The 26,677-nt window shown below is 46.5% G+C and overlaps 1 protein-coding gene across 13 annotated transcripts in view; it reads right to left on the reverse strand.

The window, feature by feature from the left end:
* The window catches only part of Palm2akap2 (PALM2 and AKAP2 fusion), a 409,045-nt gene that overhangs the window by 12,982 nt on the left and 369,386 nt on the right, over nt 1–26,677 (reverse strand). For 10 of the 13 annotated variants that reach the window (XM_075967151.1, XM_075967150.1, XM_075967149.1 and 7 more), the window contains 2 exons: nt 16,715–19,145; nt 1,093–1,271 (listed from right to left, as the gene is read on the reverse strand). In XM_075967151.1, the coding sequence (XP_075823266.1) occupies nt 1,093–1,271; nt 16,715–19,145 (2,610 nt within the window). The remainder of the gene's footprint in view (nt 1–1,092; nt 1,272–16,714; nt 19,146–26,677) is intronic. The other 3 variants (XM_075967152.1, XM_075967161.1, XM_075967162.1) reach the window with 1 other exon arrangement.

Genomic DNA, 26,677 nt, shown 5'->3' on the forward strand with positions numbered 1-26,677 from the left:
GTGGCACTCATTTCAGAAACTCTTGAACACGGGATTATCCAGCCGGGACACGAAAGGCAGGGAGCTAGCAGGGACTTCCTATTGTGACCCACAGTGCACTCTAGTTGAGGGTGACTGCATAGTTTATCCAAACTGGGATGCTCTGAAGAGTTAAAGAGGAGGTTATACAGAGATACCGGGCCAACAGGCAGAAATGGGGTAGTTTATCAAGCCAAGCTATTTGTGACCTCAGTGTAGTGGTGAGTGTGTGTGTGTGTGGGGGGGGCTTTGATGAAAGATAAATGACTGGTACCAGAGAGTCTAGAGTGTTTGCCTGTACCCTCGGCTGCCCCCAGGCTCATGGGGGACCATTCAGAGCACCTCATACGTCTCTTACTAGACAAAGGAACCACAGAGCAGACGACTACCTTCACAGCGCACATGACCAGCATGTGCACAGTTCTGAACGCTGAAGGGTAGATGGGTAGTGGTGTGGCTTTTAGCCGTCATTTAAAATGGCTCTTTCAGCCGGGTGGTGGTGGCGCACGCCTTTAATCCCAGCACTCGGGAGGCAGAGGCAGGTGGATCTCTGTGAGTTCAAGACCAGCCTGGTCCACAAAGCAAATTCCAGGACAACCGGGGTTGTTACACAGAGAAAACTTGTCTTGAAAAACCAAATAAATAAATAAAGAAGATGGCTATTCCGGTACGATTCTGCTCACAAAGAGCTCCAAACAGTTCTTGAGCAGTGTGCAACACACAAGGATGCAAGAGTTGGTCACGGCACAGATTCTGAAGCCTGAGGTGCTTCCAGAGAGTGTGCATTCTTCTGCGTTGCACAGATATGATCTTCCTCCACACCCACCATCTCACATACCAGCCTTGCCCACCACCTCAAGCTTGACTCAGCCTCCAGGACCAGCTCTTGATCATAGACATTCTTGTGACACGAAACAAGACCCTCCCTAGGCACCTTAAACCACTCATTTAAAAATAGGTTTCAGATCCACGATGCAAGACAGCCAGACAGACGCACACACATCCGGGTCTGAACACGCATACCACGCTGCCAGTCACCCTCAGAAAAGAGAAAGGAAAGGAGGAGGAACTTACACTACTATCATCCATTCTCTCGCGCCTTTTAGATTTGTGTGTCTCATAGTCTTCCATGAGGGTCTGCATCAGGTTCTTGGGCCGCTGGGTTCCGGCAGCCTCTTCGGGGGCTAAGTCAGGCTGCAAGCTGGGACCTTCGGTTGTGGGGGATGGAGGAGGTTTGACTTTCTCTATTTTCCCTGAAACAACATGAAGAGAACACCCTTTCTAAGCTTATCTGCTCAGCACTGCTTTGAGAAAGAGGAAAAAAAACTGGTTCACACACACACACATACACACACACTCGCAAAATCAAGAGCACAACAGAGTCGTGGTTAAGTGGAAGGGTTTCATTACAAGAACACATTCAGCGCACACCACAGGGACACCAGACAGAGTCAGCAAACTCAAATGGGCGTGGCAGGCACTTTGCAACACGTCAGACAGACAGACAGGACATTAGCTCCAAGGCTGTGGAGACATGGATTTTCTCAGATCACAGCATAAGGCTATCAGAAGTGGCAGCATTGTAGAGACCAGTTTCTTACAGGTGAGGAAGTTGAGACTCTACGAAGGCCACCGAAGTTAAAGATGGTCCCCAACACTCCTGGCATCCTCTGCCCTCCTCGTCAGAAGTAACCGATTACCAGCTGACCTGTCAAAGTCTTTGAATGAGAATGAGACTCCAGATTCTCAGGAGACACCAGTCTTAATTGGGCGGATTCCTTCATTTACCTTACCTGTCAAAGACCTGAAGACGCACCTAGGCTTTTTGGAACGAGACGAGAATGACAACTAAGGATAGAGTTGGAAAGGTAAGGTTTTGGCTCTTGAGATTGCCCCTCAGGAATTGTCGGGCAGGGTGATTAGAGTAATAGTTAGTTACACAGCAGTGTGGGGCCGAGTCACATTCTCTAAAACCAACTGCATCCTTCAAAAACGTGTCAGACAGAGACAGACACTGGCTCCAAATAGCCAAGGGATATGTACTCTATCATAGATCACAACAGTAGGTTGTCGGAGGAGTTGGGACCTTGGAGACTTGCTTTGCTTTTGAAGACAGTATCTCCTGTTGTCAAGGATGGCCTTGAACTCACTACAGGGCCCAGCTGGCTTCAGAACTCACTTCTCCTGCCTCCACTTCCCAGGCGCAAGGATGCCAAGCTTAGCCACAATGCCTGGTTTCTGCAATGCTGGAGACTGAACCCAAGCAAGCCCTCTACCAGCTGAGTGCCTCAGCCCCCAGAGACCCATGTCTCACAAGTGAGAAATCCTCGGCCTTCACTTCTGGATCAAGGCACGCATGGGGGTTTCAGTGCCACAAAGATTCAACTGCATCTCAGAGAAGGTGAACAGTTTTCTTACCATGCCAACTGTGGATGACATGTTTGGAGCCTGCAACAGGAAATAGGAAGCAAACACACTAACTACATAGATAGGTCCATTCATACATTCAAGAGTTGGGGTAAAGTCCGAATTTCTTCATTTCACATCACAGATGTCTAGTGTAGTCCTTGCCATGTAGAAGGACTTATAGGAATGCCTAGAGTGAGTTTCTGAAAGGCAGAAGGGAGGCAGGGAGCTGCAGCCTTTAAGCCACACAAACTCCTTTTGGTTACATACGTAACCCAGAAAGCCCAGGGGTTTTGTTGTTTTATGATTTGTTTTGTTTTGTTTTTTGAGACAGGGTTTCTCTGTGTAGTCCTGGCTGTCCTGGAACTCATTCTGTAGACCAGGCTAGCCTTGAACTCAGAGATCCACCTGCTTCTGCCTCTGGAGGGCGGGGATTAAAGGCAGGTGCCACCAACGGCAAAAGCCCTTGTTCTTTTTAATCTTGCTCTTCTTTGAACTCTCTAAGCGGCTGGAGACAGGTCTCCTTGAAAGATCCACTTCAGCCGTGAGCTAATCATTCAAATTTTCTTTGATTTAATTCCCATGCTTGTGAAAATGAACATTTGGAAGGCGTGGTCTCTGTCAGCTCTTCTAACTCATTGTATTGATTTTTAAGGGGTATAGGGGAGACATGAGGCCATGCATTTGAGGATCAGGTGAAAAGCAGCTATTAGCATAGAGAAGAGGACTCTCATCTTCACAGCCACAATTATAGTAGTAACTTATTGAAACCTGTATAAGTCAGGTAATGTCTTTGTATATTAAGAGTAAAATAATATTTCAAAGTCTTCAAATTCATTAGCTATGAATTTTGTTTTTTAATTATGGAAATTAGGTAAGACTATAAAGACCAAATACGTATCACAAACATCATTTGGACAAGCATTTACCAAGATTTTCCTATCACCCCTCCATCTGAAGACTTGCTGAATTTTAAAAACTAATTCTAGAGTTAAGGCCATTTCAGCCTTGAGTGCTTAGTACATACCAACTAAAACTTACTACTGAGTATTTAATGTTAAAAAAAAAATTGAAGCTGGGCAGTAGTGGTACACATCTTTAAAAAAAAAAGTTTATTATATATAGTATTCTGCTTGCAGGCCAGAAGAGGGCACCAGATCTTATTACAGATGATTGTGAGCTACCATGTGGTTGCTGGTAATTGAACTCAGGACCTAGGGAAAAGCAGCCAGTGCTCTTAACGACTGAGCCATCTCTCCAGCCCATCAGTGGCACACATTTTAATCACAGTGCTACAGAGGCAGAGGCAAGTGGATCTCTGTGAGTTTGAGGCCAGCAGGTCTACAGAGCCTGGTTATTCCATAGCCTAGCAGAACAAAACCCATCCCTGATGCAAGAAGCAATACCAGCAACAGTCACTAGAGGTTGCACACGAAGCAAGGCTAGCTTCGCAGCCCTGGAGGAGCAGCCTCCAAAGGGAGGTCATTGACAGAAGAGGCTTCTGATAGCCAAGCCCAAGGAAGGACTGTCACAGTCCCCAGAGACAAAGGAGAAATTGTGTTTCATCCCCAGACTTCTGGTCATCACCCTTGGCATTTTTACAAGATGCTATATTGGTCCACCTTCTCTGCCAAGCATCCCCCCTACACAGTATGGTTCAAGTCACACCTGAGACTCCAGCCTCAGGAGTCACACGAGCCACCGAGAAGCTGGAGAGGAACTGCTCCGCAGCTGACTTGTTCCGCAGGGTCCTGAGTTCGGTGTCAAAGGCTTCTCACACAGGATGATGGGAGACTTCTGCTACTTCTCCTCCAGCATCTCAGAGTTCAGGGGGTCATTACAAGACCATAAAGCATATGGTCTGTGTATATGTCTGGGCCACTAATCACATTAATCTATGGCCTCATGGAGGCCCCCCAGGTTCTGTGACCCCAGTAGAATCCCCAAACTGTAGACTATCCTGGGTGTCATGGCGATGTCACTGTTCCAGTATCCCCTGATGAGCCCATCAAACCTCACTCTTGACTTTGTCTATTTGTTCGGTGATTAGTCAAGTACCCGATGACACCTGAAAATGGCTTCCCTGTCCTCTGATTAGTATTCTGCCATTCAGACTCTCTCTGGGGTGGGCCTTTCTTACAAAATGGCTTACTTGAAAGATTGGTCTGGGTCCCTGGGAAACGAGAGCAGACCGTGACAGGCAGAGCTGGGGGTGGAGGGTGGCTGTGCTGGTTTAGGTGAAGGCTGGGACTGATATTTACAAAGCATGGAACAGGTACAGCGTAACCTCTGCGACTGTGACAAAGAGGATCAGCAGGACAAAAGCAGCCTGTGGTTCTGAGTGGAGGCAAGGAAGCATTGCTAACGTGTCTCGTAAACATAATCTTCTCTAAAATAATGGAACTATTTGTACTTCACATTTTGAAGACAATTGAGGGCAGGCAGCCTCACATATCTGGGCTCATTCCTACTCTCTTGGCTGTACGAAATAATCCTCAATGCTACAAACAAATCAACAGCATTGCACAAGTAAATTGTCAAACACTGGGTTAAAACGGGGGTGTATGGGCCAGTAAGACGACTCAGCAGGTGAAGGTATTTGCTGTCCAGCCTAATGACCTGAGTTCAATGTCTAGGATCCATGTAATGTAAAGAGAGATAACTGACTCCTGCCAACTGCTCCCTGATGTCCACGTGTGCATGCACACGGCAGGCACACACCCACACCCGCTGTGATAGCTTGGATGTAATTGGTCCCCATAAGCTCCCAGGGAGAAGCACTATTAGGAGCTGTGACCTTGTTGGAGGAAGTACGTCACTGTGGGGGTGGGCTCTAAGATCTCCTATGCTCAGGTTACTCCTAGTTCAGCTAACTTCCTGTTGCCTGCAGGATCAAGATGTAGCTCCTTCTCCAGCACCATGTCTGTCTAAGCACTGCCGTGTACCGCCATGACAATAGTAAACTAAACCTCTGCAACTGTAAGCCACTCCAATTAAACGTTTTCCTTTATAAGGGTTGCCGTGGTCATGGTGTTGCTTCACAGCAATAGAAAATAGAACTTTAAGATACCTACCCATAACCATACACAATAAATGTGTCTATGTGGTGGTTTGTTCCCATAGGCTCATATAGCTGAATGCACATTCACCAGGGAGTGGTGCTACTTGAAAAAATTAGAGAAGTTAAAAGGTGTGGCCTTGGTGGAAGTATGTCACTGGGGATGAACTTGGAGGTTTCAAAAGCCCACGCCAAACCCATAGTCTTTCTCTCAGCCCATGGATCAGGATGTGGCTCTCAGTCACTCCACTGGTGTCTGCCTGATGTAGTCATGCTTCCTGCCATAATGGTAATGGATTAAACCTCTGAAATTGTAAGCAAGCCCCAATTAAATGTTTTGTTTATAAGAGTTGCCTTGGTCATGGTGTCTCTTCCCAGCAATAGAAACCCTAACTAAGACAGTATCATGTGTATGCATATATGTATATGTATGTGTATATATACATATATGTGTGTGTGTGTGTGTGTGAACATAATAAATCATTTAAAAGGTGTGTTGATGTGTGGGAGAGTCTTTATGAGAAGACTTCTTGTTTCTGTGTTGATATAGCTATAGCTGTGAACCTCTAATTCATGAGTGGGAGCACAGATCGCTTAAATTCATTTAACAGGAGAACCCTGCTTCATGGAATTCCTACTAATGTCAGAAGGAAAATGGCTCATGAAATTCTCTAATGTACAGTAGCTGACCAACCTCTAAGGGAAGGCCATGCAAGTCCAGCCAACATCTAAGCAAAGACATAAAGCTGTACACCAGGATTTCTTTTGTTTTTCATATTTAAACCAACTTATTTGCCTGTGGAAGAACAGTTATACTGATCTCATTTAGTTATGGAGTATTATTTAATCACTTCCAATCACACTTTAGCCACAAATTGAGAGAAATCCTTGAGGGGAAGTAAGAAAAAGCAGGCCACAAAAGCAGATTAAGTTGGGTGCGGTAGTAAACTCTTGTAATCCTCTCACTAGGGAGAAAGAGGCAGGAAGCTCTCAAGTTCAAGGTCAGCCTGAACTAATGGGGGGGGGGAGCAGAGTGCTTGCCCAGCATATGTGAGGCCCTAGGCTCCACCCCAGTTACTAGCGGGAAAGAAGGCAAACATGAAGACATGAGGGTGAAAATCGGCCCAGTCAGCAGCAGAATAGCCTCCCTAAGGGTTGCCAAGCCCTGGTCCCTGAAACTTGTGGTAATGTCGCCCTTGTTAGGTCAAGAAACCCGAAACAAGTCTCACTCAGCGCTTGTGGCTCCACCCATCACTCCTCACCCCACCCCCTACCCTAAAGCTCTCCCTCAATGGTGGGGCTTCTGCTTCCTTTTCCTCGGCTTCTGCTTCCTATATAAAGGCAGCCATTTTGGACCAGTGGTTTCTTGTGCCCTCAGCTCCTGGTGTCTCTCTCTCTCTCTCTCTCTCTCTCTCTCTCTCTCTCTCTCTCTCTCTGTCTCTCTCTCCCTTCCCCCTGGCCCAGTTCAGTCTGACTCTTTCAGATGCCCTGCCCTCATATCTACAATAAAACCCTCTCCTCAACCATACCTTGGGGCAGTTATATCCTCATTTTTCAGTAATATATGGTAATCCTCCTGCCTCAGCCTCCCCAAATGCATCTACTTCAGCACAAATAAATTTTAAAATATAAAATAAACCAGATCTTTTTTTTTTCTTTTGAAGAGTCTCTCATACTGCCCAGGCTGGTCTCAAACTCCTCTCCTGATTCTCTTGTTTCCACTTCTCAAGTGCTGGCATTACAAAGGTGTTCCATCACACTCAGACTGGAAATATTTATTTTAAATATAATTAGTTCAGGCAGAAATAAATGGATCAACCTGCTCATTTTAACCTTCACTTGCTGGGTTCACTAGGTCAAATTCACAGCTGCAATACAGCCAGGCAGGCTCAGAAGCAAGAAGGGCGCTAGGATTTCCCTTGGAACCAGCCCATGCTGTCTCCCACCAAGAGAGGCAAAGGCAACTAGGAAGTCTGAACATGTTTCCTATCTATGCACCAGAAATAGTTAAAGCATTTTCTGGTCCAAAGACCTCCATGCTTGGCTGTGTTTTGGGGTTTCCCTCGGGTAGGCTGTACCAGCAGTGGGCAGAATAAAGAATGTGTAACATTTCTTACTCACAGAACGCAGGGAAGGCTGTGTCTGCTGGGGCACAGCATGTCATCCCTGCCGACTCGAGTCTTCCTCGGGAAAGCCTGAGATGCAGACTCCAGAGGTTTAGATATTTTTGTATGAGTATGTAAAGCAAGTTTGAATTTGGGCGATTATTGCACCCTCTGTCTGCAGAGTCTGCGGTCATAACTCAAAGATCCTTTGTTCCTAACATTTCTCAAGAGAAAAAGCTATCACCCACTTGAATTTAAAAAACCAAACCAAACTGAACAAAAACACCCACCAGATGACGTGCCCAGCCTGCGCCTCTGTCAATGGCCTCTTTTCTTCACATAGCTGGGGGGGGGGGGGCGGTGAGTCAACCAGCATCTGAAACCGCTCAGATGAACCCAGAGCCGCAGTTTCCACTTCCTCATCATCAGCCCCCCAAACACTTGGGCTTGTGCAGCTCCTGCTGTGACCCCCACACCTTGAGCAATCTTCCTTCTTTTTATCTCTTCCTTTGAAGGCCCCCAGGTGGGAGAATGGGATGCTGGGAACTTTAAGATCATAAATACAAGAATAAGAAAGGCCCTGGAAGGTGGAATAAGTCTGAAGAACTAGCAAATATGGTTGCTTTGAAGTTAGTTGGGGCAGGCAGGAGGGGATGGATCGCTGAGTCTAGGGGGCTACTCTGTGAACCTGAATGGAAGAGAGACCCTAGGAGGGGAGGAGCTCTGTTTCTCTGAAGATGATTGGTTTAAAATGTGATTAGAAGACAGAGATAAAGCTGGGATGGTGGTGGTACATGCCCTTAATCCCAGCACAGTGTTCCTCTGTCTAGCCTTGGCGGCCCTGGAACTCACTAGGTAGTCCAGGCAAGCCTCAAACTCAAGAGATTTGCTTGAAGAGTGCTGGGGTGTGTTCTGTTCTGAGATTCTCTAGGGAGCACTTCTATGGTAGTGTGTGTAAATTTAGTGCCACTGAGTACATTTTAGCATGGACATCCTTTGTGTTTTGACATAGTCAAACTCCTTCCCGAAGTCAGGTTTTACATGGGAAACCTTAATTCTAAGGGAGTTCTCTCAACTAGAATGAAACCGACCCATACAGCACGTTCAGGTATGTATCTGGAGGTCATAGCCACTGTAAAAGAACAGCTTATTGGTGGCACTGCTGACGTCTCTAGGCCTTTTCTTAAGGCCCAGAAGCAACCATAAATCCATAGTAATGAACCTTAAAGGCAGTATTAAGGGGCTGGAGAGATGGCTCAGCGGTTAGGAGCACTGGTTGCTCTTCCAGAGGACCCAGGTTCAGTTCCCAGCACCCACATGGCAGCTCACAACTGTCTGTAATTTCAGTTCAGAGGATCTGAAACCCTCACACTGATGTCCATAAAATGAAACTAAATTAATTTTAAAAAGTAGTTTTAAAGATTTATTTATCTCATGCACGTGAGAGTTTTGCTTGCATGTATTATGCACAGTACATACATGGCTGGTACCTGCAGAGATCAGAAATGCGCTTTTTGACCCCTTGAACTGGAGCTGAATGGCTATGATCCAACATGTGAGTGCCGGGAACAGAACCAGGGTCATCCGAAAGAACAAGTGCTCTCCGCCACTAAGCCACCTCTCCAGTCCGGTAATACCGATTCTTGGGAGCCTTTTATGTGCCAGACAGTGTTTTCAAATTTTTGGAAAGGCTGTTACTCTATTGGTCCCATTCTTACTGACGAGGAAACAGGTGAAAGGAACTATTCGCACAGCTAGCACGGAACTGAACTTCAGATGTGACTCCAGAGGAGTAACTGGCTCCTTTAAAGAACCTACCATCCTTGACTGGTTCTTTTGTATAATCCCCCTCTCCCAGTCAGCCGTCCACACCCTCCCATAGACTTATTCACAAAGATCAAATGCATCCGAAAAGCCAAGCTCCTTGGGAAGTACACAAGTCTAGTAGGAGTCGCAGTCACTTCCTGTCCAGGCTCCAGCAGTTACGGGTCGGGACATCCTGCTCCCAAGCTGCCTTTGATTAGCTCACATTCCTCAACAGGGATCTTGCAAGAATTAGGCCTTTTGATTCACTTCCTCTCTGTAAGATTAAGACTGAAGACTTTCCTTGTCTGTGGCTGAGTCTGATTCCTGGGAGAGTTGTCTTAATTCCCAGAGCACGAGTAGCCAGGCATAGGTTAGCAATGAGGACCCCATGTGGTGCCTCCCACCAGGTATGAACACAACCAGGAGGCAAGGCAGGGTCAATCAGCAAAGGGGCTAACACAACTTGAATACGAAAGAACTGACGTCCACGGAGGGAGTTAAACTGAAGAGAAAGGGTTTGCTTTCTTCAAATGGTGTTACCTGAAAGCCATGACCACGTACGGGCCTGCACAGAGGATAGCCTGGAGTCTAATCCTTCTCGGGATCGAGATTGACAGGTTGGAGCACGACAGTTAGTTTTCAAAGCCTTTGAGAGTAATGTCCAAAAGTAACACTGCATTCATGTGGGCTTTTCTTATCGATTTCTTTAGAAACAGCGGGTACTTTATAAAGAAAGACATTTGTTGGGTTAAGATCAGTGAAGTACAGGAAAGTTCAAAGGGACAGAGAATGTTTAAAAGGCAACTATCATGCTCCATGACTACCAGTGACCAAATGTCATTGACTTTGATCTCATGATGCCAAACATGTGTTCAATCAAAAGAGCGAACACCAATCCCTGCTCATTCTCAGATTAATCCAGTTCCTTTGTAGGTTTTGGGTATGAACTTGACACTGGAGTGAATGGCTAAGCTTCTTCCTGGGAAATGAATTGGCAGAGAAAACTTATAAGGCAACCAGCCTAGATAGCTAACATGCCCCCATCTGCCTAAATCATTGAATAGTGCCAGGAATTTAGCCTGTATTCAGTTCTGAAAATACCAGCAAGCCATCAAGGTCACCTCTTTGGGCCAAACCCATGCACATAGGCCGTTGATAGCTTAGAACTACATAGATGGTTGAATGGATGGGGATGGATAGATAGATAGATAGATAGATAGATAGATAGATAGATAGATAGATGATAGATAGATAGATAGATAGATAGATAGATAGATAGACAGACAGACTGATTCCAGGGCAGCCTGAGCTAAGAGTAAGACTTTGTCTCCAAAAAAAAAATGTTTATGTATGTGTATATACATTCATGTGTACACATGTGTACAGTTTCATGTCTTTATATCATGTGTATGTATTGGGAGGAGGAAGTTAAGTGCTGGCAAATGAGACAATATGAATGAAGTAACTGAAGTAACTAGTACTGCATACTGCTTTTAAGGTCTTGCTAAGCTGCAGCCAGCAGGATTAGATTTACGCAGCAAAGAATGTTCAGGAAACAGAGCAACGGACACCAAGCACCTGTTGGACATTCCACATAAAGCTGAGGCTGCTTCACACAGCCAGCTGGACTTCTCTGAGCTGTCTAAACTGGGTTCGCCATACTTCCTGATGGAAAGTTTTATTCCATTACAGTCTAGAAGAATCCCCTCCACCCCCCCCAGCAGCTGCCAGCAGGTGCAATGAAGTTTGGCCTCCTCTGGCTTTGCTTGTTTGTTTGTTTGTTTGTTTTGGGCTTTTTGAGACAGGCTTTCTCTGTGTAACAGCGCTGGCTGTCCTGAAACTAGCTTTTGTACACCAGGCTGGCCTCGAACTCACAGAGATCCGCCTGCCTCTGCCTCCCGAGTGCTGGGATTAAAGGCGTGCGCCACCACCGCCCAGTCATCCTCTGACTCTCTTAGCACAGAACAAGCCACGGGCTCCACTGCAGAGGCATTGTTCTAACATCCACCAGTACTTGGGTTTTTCTGCTTACAATTTCCCTTTATGATATTTGAAGATAATAAAGAGGAAGGGGTAACAAGCCGGTTAATACTTTTTATATTAAGGTAATAATCAACTCTTGTAGAACTATAGCCCAAACTGACAACAAGATTTTCTCTAAATTTTTCTTTGTGTGAGTGAATTGGGGGGGGGGGGCGGATAGAGGGTGGAGCATGTTCAGACAAGTTCTTATTATGTTGTTCAGGCTAGCCTTAACTTTCCAGTGTTGTTCAGGCTGGCCCCGTAACCCTCCTGTCTCATCCTGAGTGCTAGGATTTCAGACATATGGCACTAAGCCTATCTTCACAGCCATCTGGTCACCCACTATGAAAAGACACAGGCAGATGCTCCAAGCAGTGGGGCTCGATGTTCACACCTACCTTTTTTTTTCTTTAACCGTTCCCCATAATATACCACTTCACCTCGAAAACCATCCAGCTTGCTCTATCAGGTCAACATCCGGTGTGAAAACAGAAACTATCAGAAAACAAAGTTGCTCACCACCTCCCTGAATGTCCCTGGTGTTCTTAGAAGCTGGGAATGAAACAGGGTGATACCTAATAATAGATACAAACACTGAGAACTGGGTATCGGCACCCACAAAATGCAAGGACTTTGGGGGGGCTCTTAATTATTGCTTGGGTTTTAAAAGATGTTTGGGGAGGCATACCCCATTCTCTCCTCAAGGGTATTTTACTCTAATGTATGGGTTTCCCCTTCAAACTGGGCTCATACACCTGTCAAGGAGCTTCTATTTTCTTCTTCCTTTCTCTCCTTTCCGAGGTATGGGGATTGAACCCATGGCCTTGTGCATGCTCAGCAAGCGCTCTACCACTGAACTCCCCAGCCTTTTCCTTCCTTGTTTATTTTGAGAAAGGATCTTGTTAAGCTACCTAAACTGGCCTCCTGCTCTCTCTAGCACAGACAGGCCTTGAACATGAGGTCCCTGCTTCAGCCTCCCAGGCAGATAGAACTATATGCCTTCACCACTCCTTTATAAAGGGGGTAGGAGAAGGAGACACCTTCCATGCATCTTGTCAATACCTAGCCTTTGGAGGTTTTCTTAGCTAACAGGGGGAAGAATCTGCACGTCTCTCCTTCTCTGGCACACCCGTTCTCGGTGGATTTTATCATCTTACAGTCTTAGGGTGCAGCATGTGGCCAGCACGATTTCTCCCAGATAAGGAGTGAGTTATTACTTTTCGGCACCTACTATCATTAATCTGATCTGAATCACACAGAAAACCAACTGAGTCACTTCTGGCAGGAAGCATGAAGCGGTGCAGAAGAGAGCTAGCAATATTTCATTCATAAAAGTCCATGTTGGAACCAGAAGTTCTAAGCCACAAATTGCCAGAGTAATGTGTCAGCTTCCCCCTGGCCAAGCAATACTCCAGAGGTTTCCAGGAGTGGAAAGAAAAGAAAAGTGAAGTTTTTATTCACTTAAATTTTGATTCATCTTTCCACGCTGTAATTCTAGGAAGCCATGGTGTCTTTTCTGCATATTCTGGCTATAAATATGAATTAATGGGGTCTGTGTGCATCATACTATGACTATGTTCAATGTGGCAACAAGATCAGGACAGAACATACACACCAATAAATTACTGTCTCTCCGCCCCCCACATCCAGTTTGGTTTTTTGAGACAGGGTTTCTTTGTGTAACAGCTTTGGTTGTCAAAGAATTAGCTCTTGTAGACCAGGCTAGCCTCGAACTCACAAAGATCCGCCTCCCTTTGCCTCCTGAGTGCTGGGATTAAAGGTGTGCCACCACCACTGCCCAGCACTTTTTTGTTTGTTTTCTGAGATGGGTCTTTCTACAGAGCATAGACCTGGCTGTCCTGGAACTCACAACGTAGACTGAGCTCGAACTCATAGAGATCCTCTTGCCTCTGCCTCCTGAATATTGGATTAAAAATGGGCATCATACCTGACAATTACTATATTTTTAGAGGGACTAAAATGAATGCTGTGAGGATAAGACATGGGGAAGGAGACCAGCATCCACACAGAAGAAGGTTCTAGAGAAACCAGAACCAGGCTGCTGGAAGTCAAGGAGCAAACACTGGAACCCTGGCTTCTTGTAGGGCAAACCCAATGCTAACAGGAAAGCCTGACGAGTGCATCAGCTAAATGCAGACAAAGTAGCAGCACGTCTCACACTCAACAGTTGATGTGTTAGAAGTAAAGCTGGGGGCAATGCGTGAGAGGCTCCATTGAGACCAAGTTGAGAATCCAGAATACCAGCTGCTGTGGTCTGGTGTTTGGGAACCCCATGCATCCTTGAAATGTAGGTTCCAGTGGATGCTTTCAGCGGGGAGCTTCAGACAGGTGACGCAAAAGTGAGGTCTGAGTCAACAGGGATGGGATTAATGCCCTTATGAAAGAGGCCACAAGGGACTACGTGTCTTCCTCCTTCCCACCACATGAGGATATCAAGAGGGGGTTCTATCTATAAACCAGAATGTGGGTCCTTGCAGAGCCTTAATCTTGTACATCCCAGTCTATAAAACTGTAAGAAATAAATTTCTATTGTTCATAAATTACTCAGCCCAAGGTGTTTTGTTATAGTGTCCATTTGACCATAATATGGACTTTAGAAAAGGTTTATAATGAAATAACCCAACAGGGTAGGCAGAGTTGGCAGTAACTGGCAGCTGTGAGGGAACCATGATACCTGCCTTCCATGTAAGTGGGAGGAGCCAATACACACACAGACTGTGCCTCCATCCGCGAGGCTGCCAACATTCTGGGTATCACCATCGCCTGCTTGTGCAGTAACTCCCAAGTTGAGGCTGAAATCAAGCAGTACAAAGACTTTTCTCCAGGACAGGATGCTCAGCTGCCATCCGTGTCAAGCCAGCTCTCAGCCCCAAAGAGTTTCAAGTGAACTTGACAACTGAGAATTGCCAGGAAAAGCCACGATCTTGTGGCTAACCACTAACAAAAACTTTCCCTGACAGTTTTCCTGCCTTAAGCACTCAACTGGCTCTGGCCTGGGACCAGGAGGAATTAAAGGCCCATCAAGGAGATCTCTGTGCTCTTCCTCCTCCACCTCCCTTCCCTTTCCTTCCTGAACAACTTGGTCCAAGAGTCATTCGGTGGTGCTAAAAAACATGAGGTCTGCGAGGGTTGGGAGGAGCCACCGTGAGTCAGAGCAAGGTGGACAAGGGACAGGGTCTCTTTACTAAGAGAGGTAAACAGCATAGAGGGGTGGGCACAGTGATCACCTAGAAATGAATACTGGTACATAATTTGATGAAGAAAACAGGAGTTTGGTTCTATGGTGTGGCTAGAGAGGTCAAACAAATAACATATTGAGGATATCAAGAAGCTGCATATATGGGAAGGAAGGCTGGAAACATGGAAAGAGAAAAGGTGTTTTGTAGAACACGTCCTCTGAACAAAACAGCCGCCATCTGCATCAGACCCAGCGGTACCAGCTTGCAGGAGACTATCACCAGTGGGTATGTTGACTGTTCCCTCAGAGAAAGAGGGAGTGGGGATGGTCACTGAGCCCTCATCTGAGAGTCCCACTACTCCGCCTTGCCTGTCCTTGGCATTTGTATGCAGTACTGTGCACAGCCTCCAGGTCTCCGGAGTCTCTAGAATCCATAGGCCAGGGAAGGTTAACCAAAGGGGGAACTCTATTTATGCAGTTATGAGGAAGCAATCATCCAAGCTAGATAAAGACATCTCGGTGTGGCAACTTTGGGGTCAATATGCAACCCTGCACCCGTGCTCAGTAAATAAGTTCAACAAGCTCATGGGCTCCCCCGGGTGACCTTGGTGAACGGTACTCTGATTTGACTGTGGGAGCTTATAAAGGGGGGTTAGGTGGGAATTGTTTGTCTACCTAGGGAAGGAATTCGTATGACAAATATGAGGAGCTCATTAAATCAGAATGAAAAGATGCCTGGGTGGGTAAAACCACTTGCCATGTACCCCTGACGATCCGAGTTTGGATCCCGAGAACCTGAGTCAAAAAATCTAGATGCAGGGCTGGAGAGATGGCTCAGTGGTTAAGAGCATTGCCTGCTCTTCCAAAGGTCCTGAGTTCAATTCCCGGCAACCACATGGTGGCTCACAACCATCTGTAATGAGGTCTGGTGCCCTCTTCTGGCCTTCAGATATACATACAGACAGAATATTGTATACATAATGAATGAATGAATAAATAAATTTTTAAAAAAAAAATCTAGATGCAGTAGTGCGCATTTGTATTCCCAGTGCCCCAACAGGCAGAGATGAGAGACACACAGGGAAGCCTGCAGACTGGCTAGCCTGGGCTACACAGCCCAGGTGCAGGAACAAGAGCCTGCTCAACAAGGTGGAAGGTGAGAACTGATTCCTGAAAGGTATCAAGTGACCTCCAAATGCACACCATGACATGAGCATGCTCACAGTCTCTCTTTTACACACACACACACACACACACACACATACACACTTACCAGTTTTTGAAAAAGATCTCTGCATGAACCCATGTTTCATAGATAGATAGATAGATAGATAAATAGATAGATGACAGATAAATAAGACAGACATACAGGTAGATGTTGAAAATTCTGTCCATTGAGGCTGCCTGTGAGCACTAATAACCCAACATTAATTTGCATGAGGTTGGGAGGTTGGAAACATTCTGAAAAATGTCTGAGGAAGACATAGCTAGGCCATCTCATGGTATGAGCATCACAGAGTAGACTTAGAAAGAAACCAAGATGGTTATAATGTCACACTGGGTGGTATCTTATGGGACCACCTTACATGTGGTCTATTATTTCATGGTTGTAACTGGTTGTGATCATATAAATGAAACCAAACCTACCCACAAAGAACATGGATAGAGTTGTCTATAGCCAGCAACACTGAGTCATGGTGACCATCACGTCTAGGAAGAAAGCCAGTATCCCAAAAGGGGTTGTAGAACACATCCCCAAAATAGATGGATTTAGGTCTAGCTTTTGAAGGTTCAGTTACTGATTTGAAGACACAGATGGCACTTGGGTGCACTCTACCAGGGTCTACGCCACATTTGACCAAAAAGCAACCCTCCAATGGGAAAAGAAATTAAACAATCTATACAATAAATCAAGACTAGGCAGATTGAGAGGCAAGGAGCCCTGGTACCCACTGAGAAATAGCAACCACCACCTAAGTTTGGCATCCTCGCAGTCGCGGAAATCCTCCTGCCAGAGGCATAATGGAGGCTCCCCACAGAACGGTGGAAGCAGCAGGTGCTCTGCACGACACCTGGGCTCAGGATTCGGCTGTCACTCACCTGGAGCAGTTTTGTAGCAGGGAGTTCTGGAAGGCAGCGATGGGGCGTTCTTGGCCCTGGGGCTGGGGACGCTCTGGGCCGCTTGTCTCTGTCGCTTCAGCTCCTCTTCCCTTTCCTGGGCTGCTCGGATCTCTTCTTCAATCATGGACAAAGTCCGCTGCTTCCTTGACCTTAGTTTGAAGGGCCCAACCATGACATCAGACTCTTGCGTAGCCAGGAGGGAGGCTGTGCTTCTCAGCTCGGCTGCCTCTGAGTACTTGCTGAAGTAGCCTCCTTCGGGCCTGCTCTCTTCCATGTTGACTGGCCCGCTGGGCTGTACAGCTGCCAGTGGCTGGGAGGGCCCCTTTTCCCTGAGTGCCTTGTCCTCCACGGGGAGGATCTTTGGTAACACATCCCTTTTCTCTTGAACGGGAGAAGACACCTGAGGTGGTGCAAACATGCTCTGGGGTTTCCCGGTGCCAGAAGCCATGCTTTCGGCTTCCTTGGCTGTTGCTTCGGGTCCCTGCTGCTCTGGCTCCTCCTTGCTGGTGTACGGCTCAGCCTTATCCACCTGCTCAGCTATGGCTTGTTGGATGGCATTCTGCACCAGGAGCCCAGCCTGATACTCCAAGGGGTCATCCACCGATGGGGAATCTCCCAGTGTGGAAGAAGGAGAATAGAAACCATGGTCACTGAAGGACTTGGAGACTCCTTCTCGGCCCTCTGAGGGGTTGTCTGTTTGGGGAGTTTGGAGCAGAGGGAAGTCAGCCAGAGAGTTTTCCTGAAGGGCACTGGGTGTCTCGTTGGAAGCCCCGCTATCACTAATGTTGTCCATGCTGAAGTCATTGGACAGAGTCTCCAGGACAGTGGTGTCCTGAGACCTCACAGACAGCTCGTCCAAACCTGAGTCCAGCTCCTCTTGGGTCAAAGACACATTGACAGATCTTGAAAACTGGTCCAAAATCCCATGATCTTCGTCCTTGACTACAGTAAGCACGGCCCGGGCACTCGTGAACTCCCCATCCTCTGCCCACAATTTAGACAAGGGTCCACGTTTAGAAGGCTCACTGTATGGCCCTTCCTTTCCCTGAGTGGCAGTGCTACCCAGGCCTGCTCCTGGAGACTGGCTCTCGGATGCACAGGACTCTCTCTGCCCCTTGGCTGCCTGGCTGCTGCAATCTTCCAGAGGTCCCCCAAGGGTAGCTGGTCTCAAGATGGTTGGCGGCTTATCTGAGTTGAGGGATCCAAGCGGTCTGTAGAAGGGCTTGATGGAGAAAAGCCGTGGTGTGCTCTGGCCCTTGGCCACCGTTTGCCGGGAATTCTCCATCAGCTGGAACTGCTTGCGTGCTGCAGAGAAGTCAATCTGCTCGGTGACCACATCCTCTTTGGTGCGTTCAATGCCGTCTAGGTGTTCGTGAGAAGCTGGGGCTGTGCAGGGCTGGGGCAGGGGCGGTTGCTGCTGTTGCTGCTGCTGCTGCAGCTGTTGCTGTAGCTGTAGCTGTTCCTGCTGTGCCCTTCTCTCTTTGCGCTCCTTGTACTTTCTGTGCGACTCCAGATGTTCCTCGTCCAGCTGCTCCTCAATAGTTTTTTCCTGGGGGGGATTCCACCACTTGGCGGCAATGCCCGGATTCTTCTTCACAGCCTGACTCCGGATGAGCTCCCGCCGCTCCTTCTCCAGCTCGAGCATCTCTTCCGAGGGCCTCACTTTCCGCACGCAGAACTGCTCCCTCTCCCGTTCATCCTCCTCAAAAAGCTTGGAGGGTTTCTTGTCCTCATGGAAGGCCCGCAGCTCAAACTTGGCCTCCTTCTTCAGCGTGGTGAGCGTGAACTCCCCATCTCGGGAGGAGCAATGCGAGCTGGTAGAGGAGCTGGGACTGGCAGGAGCCTGCAGGCCGTCCCCCAGCATGCCTTGGGGCTGGTCAATGGCATGCCCATTGGCTCTTTCTCCTTCAGCCATGGTGTCAGAAGGGCTTCTACTGAGCTCAATGTGAGGAGGCACCTGCCTGCCGGATGCTTTCTCAGTGGGTTCGGCCTGAGTAGCTGAGGGGGTAGGTGTATGGGCAGGTGAGCCCAGGCTGCTCACCAGTATGGCCGCGCCAGGCTCTGGGGAGGAGATTCCGTTGTAAGTCCCATCCACAGAGGAGTCACAGCAATTGGCCTCCAGCACCTCGTCTAGATATTGGATCTCTCTGACAACATCGTTATCTAAGGACTCATGGTGATCAGCGAGGAGGCCATTGTGTGAGGGCGAGTATAAGGGGGAAGAGTGGTCCTTGGAATGGGGGGTAGAGGTGACTCCAGGCACACTTTTACATTCTGCCACGGACACCTCAATTTCCATGTTTTTGTGATCTGGGGAGGGAGAGCTGGCAGCAGGCTCCAGGCGAGAGTCACCACAGTCGTCCTGCTTGCTTCTCAGCTGGTTAGCATCCTCAGAAAGCTGGGGAGGCTTCTGGAAGAAGGAGAGAACACAAGCATGGGTGAGATGCCCATTTCTGGACAGACACAGAGGAAACAGGAACGAACAGCGGCACGTGCTTTTTCTTTTGAATAGAGATCTCTCTTCAATAATCTTTTAAATATCCATTCTGTGTGGTGACGTGTGCCTAGCTCTCCCTGGATAGTTTAAACTATCAAGTTGATATAGCCTAGATCATCTGAGAGGAGAGCCAGAATTACAGAATGTGCCTGTGCACATGTCTAGGAGGGATTATCTTGTCGGTTAATGGATGAAGAAGGCCCATCCCACTGTGGACAGTGCTATCCTATCCCATCCCACTGTGGACGGTGCTATCCCTACACAGAGAGGCCTGAAAGCTAATTAAATGCAAGCCAAGCTCTGAACCAATCAGCAAGCAGCGTCCTTCATGGTCCCTGCTGTATTTCTTGACAGGGAAGTGAGTTCGTAGGCTGGAGGAAACATTGCGTGAACTAGCAAACAGGGCCTGCTTTGAGTTCCTGCCTTGACTTCCCTCGGTGATGAACTATGATCTAGCACTATAAGCCGAACACACCCCGTGCTCCCCTAAACTGCTTTTGGCCAGGGTGCTCTGCACAGCAAGAGAAAATAAACCTGACCACTAACACACACAAGATTCATCTGAAATGTTATCTCCTAAAGTAGCAGAAAGGGTCAGCAGGATAGTTCAGCGGGGAAAAGCACCTGCCATCAAGCCCGAGGATGCAAGTTAACCCTAGGGCCCACAAAGTGGAAAGAAAGAACCAACTCTTGCTAGCTGTTCTCGGAGCTCCACATACACACTGAGGTACGCAAGCATGCAGATATGCGCGCACTCGCACACGCAAAGAAAAACGTTACATGAAATAAAACTAAAGTAGAAGACATTGCATAGTTAATGTACAGCTATTACAGACAATCACAGGCTTCTGACGAGACTATTTCTAGGCACCCCCAAGTATATGAAGAAGGTCTTTCTGTGGAACTACTTTTCTTCTCAAAGACATATAATTCTTGGTTGGATGTAACACAACTATTCTGGGGATAAGATACCTTAGGACTTTTTCCATATTCTATACCGGAAAGCAGTAGATCCCTTTCCTGGCTTCTCACAAGCTGCAGTTCCCCACTGCCAAGGCTGCAATTGACCATATACGTTACAAACACCATAACCAAGGTCACTAACTACAGTTCTGTTCTTCAGGACTGCATAATACAACTCTCCTTAGCTACCCGAAGCTGTAAAGAGCTAGTGGCCAATGGCATGGTCACTCCAGTTTCTAAAATGTTTCTACACGGTATCACAATCTGTGGTTAATAAGAACATGGGATCTTAGGTTTTTCATAGGACATCACATTTTCCTCTCAATTGTCGCATCTGCGTAGTCTTGTTATCTGGCTGCGCACCTGTTACTCTGAGGGTTTTTTTATTATATATTAAAAATATATATACACACATGTATATATACATATATATGTATGTGTGTGTATACACACACACACACACACCCTCAGCTGGATCTCTGTGGGTTTGAGGCCGGCCAGCCTGGTCTATAGAGAGTTCTAAGACACTCAAGGCTACACAGAGAAATTCTGTCTTCAAAAAAAAAAGTTCTTTTTTTGGTATACAAAACAATGCCTTTGATTATGACATGTTCATACATTGTCCGTCCCTTGGTTTCATTTACCCCTTCCTTCATCCCACTAGAATCACTAATGCTTTTATTATTTCTGTTTTTGTTGCTGTTTGCTTTGTTTTTCCAGACAGGATTTCTGTGTATAACCCTGGCTGTCCTGGAACTCACAATGTAGACCATGCTGACTTTGAACTCATAGATCTGCCTGCCTCTGCCCTCAGCTTCTGGGATTAAAGGCCACCACTTTGATCATCACGAATTGGGGGCTCTTTCATCTTTAGAATGAAGCAGGATGCCTGTCAATACTGGTTTACTACCACCTTCCTTATTTTATGCCAGTGGGGGCTTTGAGCCTGCTATGCAAACGCTACCACCAAGCTGCACCCTCGGCTCTTCACTGACATTTTAATTTTAATGCCATTAAAGCAAAGCCATGTTTCATAAGGTGGGTATCAGCACCTTCTACTCCTCTCTTTAGGAATTACAGAAACATACTGAGGATAAGCATTTGTCTAGCATGCATGTGACCCCCTAGGTTCACTCTCCAGGACTGGAAGGCAGGAGTTTAAAAAACAAAATTCAGAAATTCAGTGCAGAAACTTAGTGGCAGACATTCAGTTCCAGTAAGCGAGGGCCGAAGCTGGCTCGCTCTGTGGAACGTGATTGCAGAATGAGCAGCGCAACCGGGGAAGGTGCTGGAAGGTGCGAGTCACTTCCGACTCCAGCCTCGGCAAGCCAGTGATTAACTGCAGGAAAAGCAGAGTGTCCCTTCTCTCTCTAACTTTAGAAGGGAAAGTGGAAAGTAACAGGAGGCTAGTGGGAACACAAGAAAGTTAAAAGAACAAAACAAAAACCACGGCTTTGCTGAAACACCTCAGAACAATTGCGAAGGAAGATACTATCTTATAAAGGAAGAGAAACAGAAGGCATTTACTCAGTGATATCATTAAACAGGCAGGGAATGTATTTGGCAGAGTCTGATGAAATGAGAAGCAACCTTAAGCCCTGGGTGACAAGCCTTCCTGAAGAAAAAAAAGATGGACTTCCCACGCTGCCTGTGAAGCCACAAGTTTATTCCAGAGTTTTCATAGAGTGAGGCCAAATGAAGCCCTTGACTCCATTGGGGCTCTGTCAGTCTCTAAAACGGGGGTGTCTAGCCCGTCTTCCACAGCACTTTCAAGGAACTGGATTTTTGGCTCCTGCATCAACCCTGTCCTTTTCTCCTAAGCACTTCAAAGCTCAAGAGTGCCAAGCTGATCCACTGACGGCTCTTTCGAGAGCCCAGAAACCGTGTCTAGATCACAAAGGAATCCTTCACAAACTAGAAGCAGCAGGGTATGAAATGCTGAAAGTCTGAAAAGAGTACATTTTTGCCATGTCAAAAATAAAAAATATATATACAAGAATAACATATAATATACATATATATGGGCTTTGAGTTAGAAATGACAACACAAGTTCTATGTCTTCTGTTAAACTGAGTTAAATAGGGGTTTGAAATGGCTCAGTCAGTATGGTGTTTACATGAAGACCTGAGTTTTGCCCCAGAACCCATGTAAGAAAGCCAGCTGCTTGGAATCCCTGTGCTGGAGATGCAGACATGGGAGGACCCTGGGACCAGCCAGCCTGGCCTAATTTAAGAATCCCAGGGAGCAACTCAAAAATCAAAGGACACAGAAATTTGACCTTAGGTCTTCATATACTTTCTCATTCTCTCTCTCTCTCTCTCTCTCTCTCTCTCTCTCTCTCTCTCTCTCTCTCTCTCTCTCCACACAAACATATACCCAAATGATAACTGGGCATGGTGACTCATCTCATAACCCCAGAATTTGAGAGAATGAGGCGGGAAGACTGCCAAGAGTTTGAAGACAATCTGTGTTACAGAGCAAGACCTCACCTCAAAACAACAAGTCACTTAAACACACTGGTTAAATGGGCAGACAAGATAAAATACCAGCCACCAAGCCTGATGAACCGAGTTCAATCCCTGGGGCCTGCATGGAGGAAGGAAGTGCCAACTCTTGACAAATTGTTCTCTGAGTTCCACACAACACCAACCATGGCAGAGGACACAAATGTGCACCCCCACCTCACAAAATGATAAAACATAACTTTCAAAACCATTGCTTAACAATCAAAATTTGGAGGTCAGGTACACGCCTGTAATCCCAGCACTAGCTAGGCAGAGGCAGGTGGGGAGCTCTGGGAGCTTGTGGTCGGTCTGTTCTACATAGCAAGTTCCAGCACAGTCAGGGCTACACAGAGAAATCCCGCCTAGAAAAATCAACAACAACAAAATCTAAGTTTGGGCTGATGGTATAGCTTGACAAGATTGCTTTCCAATACTTTTTTTTTTAAACTTCACACTAGAAGGCATAAACAAGGAAAGAGTTTCCCTTCCTGCGAGTTACAAAACGCCCAATCATTTTCTTTCCACACACTTAAGAAATTTTCTTCCTGACTGATGTGCAATTCCATCCCTTCAGGGGACGGAAAGTTCGGCACCAACGGTGACGAAAGATCAAGGGCCCCAGGCCTGACACAATCGAAGCCACCAGCAACTGCACCGGATAAAGGGGAACTGGCAAATGAATCCAGATTGCAAGAGTCTGGGCTTGACATCACGAAATGATGTCTTGTTTAAGCCGGCCAATGTGCGCCCTGCTCCCTTTGAAGATAAGGGAAGAACCAGAATTTTCTCCAGGCTTCAGATAAGGTGAACCGGAATCCAGTTTCAGATAAAACGCACGTCCGTGACACTGAAGGGGAAAGCCTGTCAGAGGTGATCTCCTCTAACGGAATAAGGAGAAGCGAATAACCACCCGTGCGGGTTTCTGAGGTCGAATGTAGGGTGCAAAAGGCTTGTGGGCAATTTTTTGTCAGTCCCAGACAACCCTCCAGGTGGAGTCTTAATACCTGCCTTCCAGCTGGCTTCCCAGAATAGCCAGCAGCTGGTGAGGATGTCTCCAATTGACTCTGGAATTCGTGGGCGAAGACAATATAATATAATGCAGTTGTGTGCTTCTGAAATGCATTTAAGCTGCATTCCAGGGGGCAGACTGCCATCCTAACTGGGGCTAGAAACCAAAGGAGTGGTCACCCAGACGATTCAGAAGTCCCACACTCCAAAGGTGGCTTCCTCCAGTTCTTCCAGCTTCCTTTAGTCCTGCAGACTCGGAAGGATTTGCTAGTTGACATAATTAAAATGAGAAATGGGTTTCTATTAGTGAAACCAGTGGCTTGCTATTAGTATACTGAATGTTAGAAATGGGTGAAGTGAACTGGGCACTCAGGAGGCAGAGGCAGAATGGTCTCTGTAAGTTCGAGGTCACCCTGAGTTCCAGGACAGGTTCCAAAGCTAGGCAGAGAAACTGTCTCCAAAAAAAAAAAAAAGAAAGAAAAAAGAAAAGAAGTAGGAGAAGGAGGAGGAGGAGGAGGAAGAGGAAGAGAAGGAGGAGGAGGAGGAGAGGAGAAGGAGGAGGAAGAGAAGGAGGAGAAGGAGGAAGAGGAGGTGTTTGAACCTCTATCTGGGAAGAAGCCACCATCTGTGGTTGCAGACTCCCCTGATCCTTGCACGAAGAGTGTGAGCCCCAGGTTGATCCTGATTTGTAGAGATTCAGAGTTGCTAGTTTTTGAGGTCTGAGAACTAAAAGTCTGGTTTCCAATCTTGGGTTCAGAGAACATGGGGTGTTTAATGCACTAACAAAATCCCTCCTATGCAAAAGTACAACATCCCCTTGTATGAGAGTCCCAGATCAGGATTTTATAGCTATTTTTATGTTGTTTGCTTAATAAATGTCAGTGTGAGTGCTGGAATTTGGCTCCAGACCTGCTTCTAATATAACCAAGGAACCCCCTTCGCATCCTAAGCTGCCAGGATTTATAAAAAAAAAAAAAAAAAAAAAAAAGGTTCAACAGTCAAGCAAATTAGTTTAAGAGAATTTACAACTCCAAAATTTAGGTCCGGAGTCAGTCTTGAGTCTTCCAGGAAGGATTCTGTCGGGCACTTGTTTTCTGCGGGCCAACTGAGCTTTTCTGCAGATGCAGCTCCTTGGTGAGCAGGGCTAACAATTATCTCTCAAACACTTTTTGAGAATTAAGCTTAGAAAAAAAAGTATTTAATATGCGTTATGAAAATGTAAAATGGGGAATGTAAAATGTAAAAAACTGAGGATTTTTAAGCAATTTTACACCAAAGCACGAATGACCAATTAACTTCTTTCTCGAGAGAACCTAGCTTTCTTGAGAAGAGAAAGGCACTGGATTATGATTTTCGGAACAAACTTGATGACATCGAGAGCTTACAGGAATCAATCTAGAGATACCAGGCCAAGAGGACTTCCACCCTCCCAAATCCTAACCCACCTCGGATCCTTAAGTGTTTATCTGTAGTTCAAAGCTAAACACAACTGGGAAATGTTATTTGTTGCTAAAGCCAAAAGAAAATTTTCATAAAATATCCTTAAAAGTCAAATCCTGTGGGCTGGAGGGAATGACTTAGCAGTCAGGGGCACTTACTGGTCTTGCAGAGGGGTCTAGTTCAGTTCCCACACCCAGATGAGATGTCCACAACGTTCTGGAACTCTGGTTCTAGGGGACCTGATACCCTCTTCTCGCTCCCACGGACACCTACATTCCCACGCACATGCCCCCACACAAACAGACTTAAGTATACACAATTAGTTAAAAACAAAATTAATACCCAACTGGGAGACAAAGCAGTCTGCATTTCAAGTTCTAGGCCAGAGCTAGATAATGAAAGAGACCCTGTCTCTAAACAAACAAAATTATTATTATTATTATTATTACTTTTAAGAAGAATCAAATCTGGGGCTGGAGAGATGGCTCAGCGGTTAAGAACTCTAACTGTTCTTACAGAGGCCCTGGGTTCAATTCCCAGCACCCACGTGGCAGTTTACAACTGTCTGAAACTCCAGTGCCAGGGGATCTGACACCTTCACACCGATTCATATAAAATAAAGTTAAGGGGCTGGAGAGATGGCTCAGTGGTTAAGAGCATTGCCTGCTCTTCCAAAGGTCCCGAGTTCAATTCCCAGCAACCACATGGTGGCTCACAACCATCTGGAATGAGGTCTGGTGCCCTCTTCTGGCCTGCAGACATACACACAGACAGAATATTGTATACATAATAAATAAATATTTAAAAATAATAAAATAAAGCTAAATAAAATCATTTAAAAAAGAATCAAATATTGAAGCTGAACGGGATGCAATGGGGAGTGTGGCTTGCTGGTACAGGGAAAGCCCTGGGTTGGATTCCTCCCCAGGAAACAGCAGTACAAGGATCACTTGTATGAAATGGAACCTGCCCATCCTCGGTGCTTAAGTAGCCACGGAACTGTTGCCTCGAGTGCGGTCGCGCAGCAATCCTGTTCTGTTCTGTGGGCACCCTGAGTGCCACATAACTAACATCAGTCTTAGGTCTCAGCAAACAAGACACATTACACACTCATGCGTGTTCTCAGTTGACACTCAGAAGACCCGCCGGGGACTCTGTTTTAAGTAGGAAAGGAAATTTTATGATTTTTGGAATTAAGAGGTTTAGAGAAATAGTAGAGACATTTCCCTAAGATCCCATCTGGTTAGTAAACATCACAGCTCTTCTTAATTTCATCCCAGTGTGTCAAAAGGTGTTCTCCTGACTGGACAGGGGGCTTCAGGAATGACCGTGGGAAAGGTAGCGAAGAAATAGGTGGTGTGGAAGAGTATTTGTTTGGTTTTGTCCTTGATCCAGCAAGCATGAATCTCCTAGGGTTAAATTTGGCTCAGACTTTGGCCTTAAAAGTCACTACTTCCTTCTTTATTCAGTCAAAGGCAGACCCCCAGGAGACACAGCTTCATCTACTAGCCTGGGGAGGAGGGGCTCTA

Source organism: Microtus pennsylvanicus, chromosome 3 (assembly GCF_037038515.1).
Source record: "Microtus pennsylvanicus isolate mMicPen1 chromosome 3, mMicPen1.hap1, whole genome shotgun sequence".
NCBI lineage: Eukaryota > Metazoa > Chordata > Mammalia > Rodentia > Cricetidae > Microtus > Microtus pennsylvanicus.